Source organism: Gastrolobium bilobum, unplaced genomic scaffold (assembly GCF_033153095.1).
Source record: "Gastrolobium bilobum isolate Gb01-03AN ecotype WA unplaced genomic scaffold, APGP_CSIRO_Gbil_v1 utg23138, whole genome shotgun sequence".
Classification (NCBI taxonomy): Eukaryota; Viridiplantae; Streptophyta; class Magnoliopsida; order Fabales; family Fabaceae; genus Gastrolobium; species Gastrolobium bilobum.
This window is the reverse complement of record NW_026897057.1, coordinates 171,824-182,506: the sequence shown is the minus strand read 5'-3', so window position 1 is coordinate 182,506 and position 10,683 is coordinate 171,824. Positions and strand designations below refer to the sequence as shown.

At 38.0% G+C, this 10,683-nt stretch overlaps 1 protein-coding gene across 1 annotated transcript; it reads left to right on the top strand.

The window, feature by feature from the left end:
- Positions 1–4,514: 4,514 nt before the first annotated feature.
- LOC133303794 (uncharacterized) lies at positions 4,515–6,635 on the top strand. Its single transcript, XM_061503770.1, has 3 exons — positions 4,515–5,144; positions 5,331–5,687; positions 5,847–6,635. The coding sequence occupies exons 1-3, from the start codon at positions 4,515–4,517 to the stop codon at positions 6,633–6,635; spliced, it is 1,776 nt and encodes a 591-aa protein (XP_061359754.1).
- Positions 6,636–10,683: the final 4,048 nt, after the last annotated feature.

Genomic DNA, 10,683 nt, shown 5'->3' with positions numbered 1-10,683 from the left:
TTACAGATAACTTAAAGATCTACAAATGTTATGAATACGTGAAAGCCAAATTAGGACAAGAAGATGGTCAAAGTTGGATCCAAAATTCATAACCAGTTGCTACAGTTTTAATTAGTTATTTAGGCTTAAGTTTGTAATTGGGAATCCAATGTCTATGAGACCCAAATCCATTATTTACGTTTTGTTTCTTTTTATTTTCGGTCAGAATTGTAGAGCCTATATAAAGGCGATTAGGAAACCTTGTTTGCTTTTTTTCAGATTTCATTTTATTGTTTCACGTTTTATAGTTTTAGGATTCAATATAATTTCTGTTTCCATTTCTCTGTTCTTCATGTTCTTCTTTATTTTCTTAATTTTAATTATGGTTTTGCACTTAGCCATGCTGGGATAAGCGTTCCTTAATCAATCAAAGGATTAAAGATTCCATCTTTGAATACTGAGGACATGCGCCTCCTTTTGCATCAATTTCGTTTCTCTTCTCTTAACTTAGATTAAACATCGTGTGATTACGAATATTGAATCTGAGGTCTGCGATTGTATCTTACGAAAGAGATTAAACATTAAATTTAACGTTTAGGTTGATTAATCCAATGACCTTATATCAAGTTAGTTGATACTCTGCGATTGCGCGATTTGACGCGCCGTATTGACCAAACACTAAGCGATCGTCTAGAGAGGGATTCCTAAATGAATGCAAGGATTTTGGTTTGTTTAGTATCAACCATAATTTTGGATAATTATTTGTCCAATGATGAATGTTCTTGGAATCCTAATTCTTGGGTTGGTTGTTTTTAAATTGATATTTTTTTTAAATCCTTGTTTATGTTTTCCGTTTTTATTCGCATAACCCCCTGTTTACTTTTTATTTTTAATTTGAGCGATTTATTACCTTGCAAATTTCTCGAGAGACGATTCAGGTTATTCACTATACTACAAATATTTTATACACCTGGTTAATTTAATTTGAGTGAGTTCGACAGCTTACATCAAATTTGGCGCCATTGCTAGGGAATTTGCATCATTCTTTAACGATCTTTAATTTTTCTTCTTCTTTCTTTTTCATTCTTTAATACTGATAGTAGATAAAGTAGATTAATTGTGTCTCCTAACCTCTCTTACTTCTTTCTTGTTTCTTTTTACTTATTCGATAAATTTGGTTATAATTTAGGGTGTTTTGCAATTGGAAAGATGACCCTCTTACCTAGATCACCTTCAAGAGTTCTATTCCCAAAGGAATTCGACCTTTTGAGGAAAATTTTTTGCCCAAAAGGGAGTGAACCCACCATTTTTTTTGCAAAATTCAATCATTTACTAATCGTTTTTGCTGTTTTTGGTCGTTTCAGGACGTATGAGGTATTTTTGCACTTATCAGACTTACTCCGATTGAGCTAAAATTTGTTGAGCCAAAGGAGAAGAACCTTCTGATCAAAATTCATCACAGCTGTATTGTGACGAGGTAGGCCCTGTTTTGGCTAAATTCCATCGTTTAGATCACCTTTTTATTTTTGAAAATTTTTTAGTTGATTTTTAGGTTCCTAGATAGGGTGAAACTTTGTGTGTGGTGGTTCCATATTTTCTAAAAATCATTTGATAGTGTTTTTGCATTTATTTTGGCCAATTTTTAATGTTTTACGCATATTTCGTATGTTTTGTATGATTATAGTGTTTTTGCTTGCTTTACTGCCTTATGATGCATGACTAGGAGGAGTGGCAGTCTTTTGTTTGAACTTTATGCTGAGATAGAGAGACAACTGGATGCTGCTAAGAGGGCTTGTAGGTTAAGTTATAGTAGCACTACTGAACTTGATTCTCTGTCTGAGCATTCTGAACATATTGAGAATTTTGATTCTATTTCTTCTTCTGATTTTCCTAGTTCTTCTAACAGAGTAGATTTTATTTTTCTAATAGTATTGTCAATAATTCAGAAAATAAAAATATGGATAATAGAAGCTTAAAGCAGTTAGCTACACCCGAGCGTGAACCTTTGTGCATTCGTTATCCTGAACTTGATACATCTTTTGAGATTATGTATGGTCTAATCCATTTGCTTCCCAAGTTTCAAGGTCTTGCAAGTTAGGATCCGCATAAGCACTTGAAGGAGTACCACGTAGTCTGCAGCACAATGAAACCGCAAGGAGTTGATAAGGAGTAGATCAAATTGAGAGCCTTCCCATTTTCTCTAAATGGTGGAGCTAAAGATTGGCTTTACTACCTTCAACATATTATATTGTGAGTTGGAATGACATGGCCAGATTGTTTCTGGAGAAGTTCTTCCTTGACTCAAGAGCCACTGCAATCAGAAAGGAAATAAGTGGCATAAGACAAGCGAATGTGGAGAACCTGCACAAATATTGGGAGAGATTCAAGAGACTATGTGCGAGCAGTTGATAACACATATTTTGTTACACTTATTTGTTACTCTTGATTAGTATTTTTAGGATTTATTTGAATAAAATAATGATTGTTAGAGTTAATTTAGGTTTTTAGTTTTTAATTGGGTTTAATTTATTTTCGTCAGAATTTTTCAGCTTTACGTTACTTCTGTATTTTGGCCATATCTCGGTCCATAGTTGTCGGATTGACTCCGTTCTTGTTGGGTTTTTCAGATAACACATAGAGCTACAATTCTTATGCAGAGCTCTAAGCCCAATTCGGACTAGAAGCTGGTCGATTTCGGACACCAAGTTGGACGCGTTTTGCTGAAGTTTTGTTTGACTATTGGGCTTGTAATTTAAATTAAAACCCAATTACTTAAGTGGCCCAAAGCCAAGTTTTAATGTTTCATTTTATTTTATTCAGTTTTTTTATTTTATGTTTGGGCTGAAGCAATGAAACCCTAGCCGTCCTGCGTGACGGCTATTTAAAGGGGACTCTAGGAAACCCTTGGGAGTCAGTTTTTACAACAGAGAAGTTCTCTCTGAGTTTTTATTCAATTGCGTTCTTCATCTTTTTTCTTCTTCTTCTTCTTTTCATTTCAATTATGTTTATCTTAGCCATGCGAGGCTAAGAACCTTTAAATCAACCTAAGGGTAATGGATTCCATGGATTGGTCTTGAGAATCTGCGTTTATTTCAAATCAGTTTTGTTTCCCTTCCCAACTCAGATTGATATCGTGCGATCGTGGATATTCAATCTGAGGTTCGCGATTGCGATTATGGAAAGGGATTAATCATCAGATTTGATGATTAGGTTGATTGACCCTATGACCTTAAATCAAGCGGGCTGATACTCTGCGATTGTATGAGTAGAAGCATCGTCTTTGATCAAATGCTAAGCGATCGCTTAGAGAGGGTTGTCAATTGGAAATAAGGATTCTGATCCGATTGACAAATCAATCACGATTCTGATATCTTCTTATCCGAGGAAAGACGTCCATGGAACCCAAACCTTAGGTTGGTTATTTTTAATTACGAATTTTTATTCCAAATTTATATTCTGCCTCTTTAATTATTGAATCAAAATCTAAAACCCCCCTTTTAATTTTCTGTTCTCATAAGCGATTTTAACCAAAACAATTTCCTTGAGAGACGACTTAGGGTTTCCACTTTACTGCAAATTTTCTGAACCCTAATTAAAAAAATAATTTTTAATTTGCGCGAGTTCGACAGCTCGTGTCAAATTTGGCGCCGTTGCCGGGGAAATTGCATCGGTCTAAATCGTTTTCTGATTCTTGATCATCTTCTTTTTCTTTAATTTTCGTTTCTGAAAAAAAAAAAAAAAATTTTTTTTTTTGTGTCTTATCATACGTTTCGTGATTTTACTGCTGTATGCTTTGCCTATGATGCATGACTAGGAGTAATACCAGTGTTGATGATTTATATGCATATGACCCTGAGATAGATAGATCATTGCATGCTGCTAGTAGAGCTCGTAGGTTGACTTACAGTAGAGTTGTTCCTGAGCATACCTTAGAGTCTGTTGAGTCTATCGAGTCTGTTTGTTCGAGTCCTTTACATAGTGTTTATTCGTTTGGTCATTTATTTGATTCTGAAATCATGGGTGATAGAACACTTAAGCAATTGGCTGCTCCTAATGTTGATAATGAGCAGCCCTTGTGTATTCGTTATACTAATCCTGTTGTACCTTTTGAGCTTAAGTCTGGACTAATACACTTGCTGCCCAAGTTTCATGGTCTTGCAGGTGAGGATCCCCACAAACATCTGAAGGAATTTCATATAGTCTGCAGCACTATGAAGCCAACAGCGGTGGATGAGGAACAAATCAAGCTGCGTGCTTTCCCTTTCTCTTTGGACAATGGAGCTAAGGACTGGTTGTACTACCTGCCACCTTCCTCCATTGTAAGCTGGAATGACATGGCCAGATTATTTCTGGAGAAATTCTTCCCTTCATCCAGGGCCACTTCAATCAGAAAGGAGATCAGTGGCATAAGGCAAGCTAATGGGGAGAACATGCATGAGTATTGGGAGCGATTTAAAAGGCTTTGTTCAAGCTGCCCACACCATTAAATTCCAGACAATCTCCCGCTTGTTTACTTCTATGAAGGGCTGCTGCCTATGGATAGGAACCTTCTGGATGCAGCTAGTGGAGGAGTCCTGAGCAATAAAACACCTAATGAGGCCAAGGAGCTGATTGCTGAGATAGCTGCTAATGCTCAACAATTTGGCACTAGAGCAAGCAGCAGTGCAGTGTTCCAAGTGCAAACTTCTCCAATGCAAAATCCAATAGTGGCAGCAGCAGGAGCATCAAGCACAGATAACCAGAGAATAGAGAACAGGCTTGATGAGTTGACATCAATGGTGAGGCAGTTGGCAGTGACACAGACAGTGCAACCTTCTGCTCAACAGACAAACAACCTGTGTGGCATCTGTTGTGATCCTTCTCATCCCACGGATGCTTGTCCTTCCTTACATGACAGCGGTTCCCAAGTTGACCAGTCTGTTGCTGCAGTTTTTCCTGAAAATCCACAGCACCAGCACCAGCAGCAAAATAATCCATTCTCCAACACTTACAATCCTGGCTGGAAGAATCATCCCAACCTCATATGGAACCAGAATCAGCAAAATGTCCCATATCAGAGTCAACAAAATTTACCATTCCAGCAGAGGCAGCAGTTTGTGCCTCCACAACAGAGGCAAAATTTTCAACAATTTGCCCCTCAGCAGCCAATGCAGCAGCAGCCACCAGTGTAGCAGCAAGCTAGTAGCAATGGCCCTTCTTTGGAGGATTTAATGAAACAGATGGCCACTAGCAATCTGCAGTTCCAGCAGAGGACTGAGTCTTCCATTCAGAATCTGCAAACACAGATTGGCCAACTTGCAACATCAATGAGTCAGAATCAACAAGCAAGTGGTAGCTCCCTTCCATCACAGACAATTCCAAATCCAAAGGGAACCGGCAATGTTAGTGCCATCTCTCTGCGGTCTGGCAAGCAACTGGAGGAACCAAACCAATCTGCTGTTAAGTCATCTCAAGGAGGTGACACTGGTTCAAGGAAGCAAAATACTGATACTTCTGATGTCCACATCCCGTTACCTTTTCCTCAAAGAGCCACTCAGTTTAAAAAGCAAGCAGCAAAAGCTCAAGATAAAGAGATTCTTGACACCTTCAGAAAAGTAGAGGTCAATATCCCACTCTTGGATGCGATTCAGCAAATTCCAAGATATGCTAAGTTTCTGAAGGAGTTATGCACCAACAAGAGGAGGCTGAAAGGAGATGAACGAGTCAGCGTCAGCCAGAATGTGTCAGCACTCATCCAGCCCATGCCCAAGAAGTGCCAAGATCCAGGGACATTTACTATCCCTTGCATTATTGGAAATTCTATTTTTCATGATTGTATGTTAGACTTAGGAGCATCCATTAATGTTATGCCTGAATCTGTGTATAAGTCTCTTGGTCTTGGTCCCTCGCGTGCTACTGGTATTGTTGTTCAGTTAGCCAACAGGAGTAGTGTTCATCCTTCTGGTGTAGTTGAAGATATATTAGTTAGGGTGAACAATCTGATTTTTCCTGCTGATTTCTATGTCTTAGGGATGGAGGGTGAGATTCCTAGTAGTACAATTATACTTGGTAGACCTTTCATGAAAACTGCTAGGACTAAGATAGATGTGCATGCTGGTACTCTTTCCTTAGAATTTAGTGATAGCATGGTTAATTTTAATATTTTTGATGCCATGAAATTTCCTAGGGAAGAGCATTCTATTTTCTATATGGATGTAATTGATGAAATGATGGATGATATCTCTACTGACTTAACTGCTGAATATCCAGAATTATCATCATTACTTGATTCTGCTCTGTCATGTGATTGTACCGATAGTAGTAACTGTACTGCTTGTGCTGAGATAGCTTTGTGTTGTTCTGATTTTAATCATGTATTGAATGATGATTTGCACAGTGGTTCTGCATTGGTGTTGAATTCTGAGTTGCCTGTTGAAATTATTGAAGGTTCTATTTCTGAGAATTTGATTGCAGGCATAGATGTTAATGTGTTTTCTGCAGAACCTGCACCCACTAGACTTCTCCCATCCACTGAGCAACCACTTAAGTTGGAAGTGAAGGATCTACCTGACCATCTGAAGTATGCATATCTGGAGGAAAATGAGCAGTTACCTGTGATAGTGGCCAAGACCCTTCTACCTGAGTGGGAGGAAAAACTTCTGACATTGCCGATATAGGCCGACATCATTTATCCCATTTCAGATAGCTGGTGGGTCAACCCGTTTCAAGTGGTTCCCAAGAAGTCTGGAGTGACTGTAATGGCAAATCCGAAAAATGAACTGGTTCCAGCAAGAGCTCAGAACAGTTTGAGAGTCTGCTTGATGCTGTTTATTCTCCTTAGGGAGTTCAGGGAGTTCTCTTCCCTCTTTTTCTTTTCTTTCTGTTATTTGCATTTTCATTTTTCTTTTCCTTTCTTTCTTTTAGTCTATGATTTTTTCATAGGTAGATTTTCCTTTTCTTTCTGGTAATTATTGAGTGGTACATAGAGTAGACATAGATCACAGTGTTTGATAGCATAAATCTGTTGGGCTTTGATCTCGATTCTTGGATTACAACTACCTGTTGATTGATTCTGTGCTGTTGATTGCATGACTTGGTTTACCCTTGTGAGGTTTTGAGCCCGCATACATGGCATATCTTCTGGCCATGCTTTCTTTCTTGTGTGTTTCTGCTCTTGATTGTTGTCCTCTAGAACTTGCTCCTGTTCTTTTTGAAACTGCATTTTTCACTTGCATGCATGAATATGATTGAGGCATTCTTTCTTTTATGTACCCACTTTAGCCAGATAGCCGTCCTTTATAGTATTATCCCTTGGTGAGCCCCTTTGAGCCTTTATATCTTTTATTTCTTAAGCCGCATTACAAGCCTAAGTGAAAAACCAATTAATTCCAAACCCTGGAGTTTTACTGAGCATTGGTTTCATTGTGATGCTGTGTTTAAGTGTGGGGGTTTGCCCGAGACGGACAAAAGTTTAAGTGTGGGGGGTGACTATCTGATTCATTTCTGCTATGTGGTTTTACTTCTTCAAAAAAAAAACAAAAAAAAAAAAAAAAAAAAACAAAAAAAAAAAAAAAAAAAAAAGAAAAAGAAAAAAAAGTGTTTATCTTTTCAGTATCTTTGTTTTATGTTCTTAGTTTAGTTCTTAACTTTTGCTCTTTGTAAAATTCTGGGATGTTTAGCTTTCTCTTCCATATTCATCCATACCTTTACCTCAGCCCCATTACAACCCTGCATAAAGCCCTCTTGATTTGTGCATGCATGATTTATGAGCAGTGGAGAAGTAGAACTTGAGCAAGCCTATGGTAGGATGATTTTCTTGAGTTGATTTGAGTGATATACTGAATTAACTGATACACTTGAGAGAAAAATTGAGAGCATCTTGTGAGGAACCATTTTTTATGCAGTTAGCAGGTCTTGTGATTTGAGATTAGGGAATTTCTGTCCTGATTGATTTATCTGTAGAAGACTTGTGATCTTTGTATATTTTCTGTATGCTTGGTAATTGTTAGAAAGGATTGGTTGATCTTAGTATTTACTTTCAATTTTAGTTTTTGCCCAGGAGTGCAAAAAGATAAGTGTGGGGGAATTTGATAACACATATTTTGTTACACTTATTTGTTACTCTTGATTAGTATTTTTAGGATTTATTTGAATAAAATAATGATTGTTAGAGTTAATTTAGGTTTTTAGTTTTTAATTGGGTTTAATTTATTTTCGTCAGAATTTTTCAGCTTTACGTTACTTCTGTATTTTGGCCATATCTCGGTCCATAGTTGTCGGATTGACTCCGTTCTTGTTGGGTTTTTCAGATAACACAGAGAGCTACAATTCTTATGCAGAGCTCTAAGCCCAATTCGGACTAGAAGCTGGTCGATTTCGGACACCAAGTTGGACGCGTTTTGCTACAGTTTTGTTTGACTATTGGGCTTGTAATTTAAATTAAAACCCAATTACTTAAGTGACCCAAAGCAAAGTTTTATTGTTTCATTTTATTTTATTCGGTTTTTTTATTTTATGTTTGGGCTGAAGCAATGAAACCCTAGCCGTCCTGCGTGACGGCTATTTAAAGGGGACTCTAGGAAACCCTTGGGAGTCAGTTTTTACAACAGAGAAGTTCTCTCTGAGTTTTTATTCAATTGCGTTCTTCATCTTTTTTCTTCTTCTTCTTCTTTTCATTTCAATTATGTTTATCTTAGCCATGCGAGGCTAAGAATCTTTTAATCAACCTAAGGGTAATGGATTCCATGGATTGGTCTTGAGGATCTGCGTTTATTTCAAATCAGTTTTGTTTCCCTTCCCAACTCAGATTGATATCGTGCGATCGTGGATATTCAATCTGAGGTTCGCGATTGCGATTATGGAAAGGGATTAATCATCAGATTTGATGATTAGGTTGATTGACCCTATGACCTTAAATCAAGCGGGCTGATACTCTGCGATTGTATGAGTAGAAGCATCGTCTTTGATCAAATGCTAAGCGATCGCTTAGAGAGGGTTGTCAATTGAAAATAAGGATTCTGATCCGATTGACAAATCAATCACGATTCTGATATCTTCTTATCCGAGGAAAGACGTCCATGGAACCCAAACCTTAGGTTGGTTATTTTTAATTACGAATTTTTATTCCAAATTTATATTCTGCCTCTTTAATTATTGAATCAAAATCTAAAACCCCCCTTTTAATTTTCTGTTCTCATAAGCGATTTTAACCAAAACAATTTCCTTGAGAGACGACTTAGGGTTTCCACTTTACTGCAAATTTTCTGAACCCTAATTAAAAAAATAATTTTTAATTTGCGCGAGTTCGACAGCTCGTGTCAGCTGTCCATATCACCAGATCTCAGACCAACTACTGATTGTATATTTCTATGAAGGCCTGTTACCCATGGACATGAGTATAATAGTTGCAGCTTGTGGTGGAGTTCTAGTTGACAAGACACCTGCTGTGGCCAGAGATGATAACGAATATGGAAGCTAATGCGCAACAATTCGACACCAGAGAAAACAGTTATGCTGTGTTCCGGGTTCAAACGCCCCCAGTCAAGAACTCAGAAAAAACCAGCAATAGCGTCAAGCACAGAGAATTAGAGAATAGAAATTAGGCTTGGCGAGTTGACTTTACAAGTGAGAAAACTGGAAATGACACAGACAGTGCATTCTCTCACTCCACAAGAGAGCCTTCTTCTAGTAGACCAGTCAGTAGCTGCAGCAGGAGTCTTCTCTATTAAGCCTCAGTACCAGCAGTAGAGCTTTCCCTCTTACCAACAGAGAAAGCAGTTTGCGCCTCCACATCAGAGGCATAATTTCCAACAATATGCACCCCCAAAACAACAGCAACAGCAGCAACCAGTGCAGCAGCAGACCAGTAGCGGTCCTTCACTAGAAGATTTGGTAAAGCAGCTTGCGACAAGCAATCTGCAGTTTCAGCAGTGTACTGGGTCCATCATTCAGAATTTGCAAACGCAGATTGGGCAATGAATAACATCATTGGGGCAGCTCTAACCTCAAGGTACTAATAATTCCCTTCCTTCATAGACAATTCCTAATCCGAATATCATTGCTATATCCATGAGGTCTGGCAAGCAACTGGAAGAGCCCAAGCAAGCTGCATATGAGATTGAAACAACATTAGAAAAAGGGAACACAGACAAGCTAAGCAAAACACAACGCAAGAGAAGCAGCAAGTTGATAATGGGCCTGAAATTCTTATTCCTCTTCCCTTCCTTCAGAGAGCCATCAAATCCAAGAAGTTGGCAGAGGCAGCACAAGAGAAGGAGATCCTAGAGACGTTCAGAAAGGTTGCAGTTAACATTCCCTTCTTAGATGCAATCAAGCATACTCCCAAATATGCCAAGTTTTTGAAGGAGTTATGCACCAACAAGAGGCTGCTGAAGGGGGACGAACTAGTACGCGTGAGCCAAAATGTTTCAACACTCATCCAACCTATGCTTGAGAAGTGCAAAAATCTAGGGACATTTACTATTCCTTGCCTTATTGGGAATTATAAATTTGATGATTGCATGTTAGATTTAGGTACCTCTATTAATGTTATACCTAAATTTGTTTATGATTCTCTTGGTCTTGGTCTTTTGCATGCCACTAGTGTTATTATTCAGTTAACTAATAGGAGTAATGCTCACCCTACTAGTTTGATTGAATATGTTTTAGTTAGGGTGAATTAATTAATTTTTCCTGTTGATTTTTACATTTTAGACATGGAGGGTG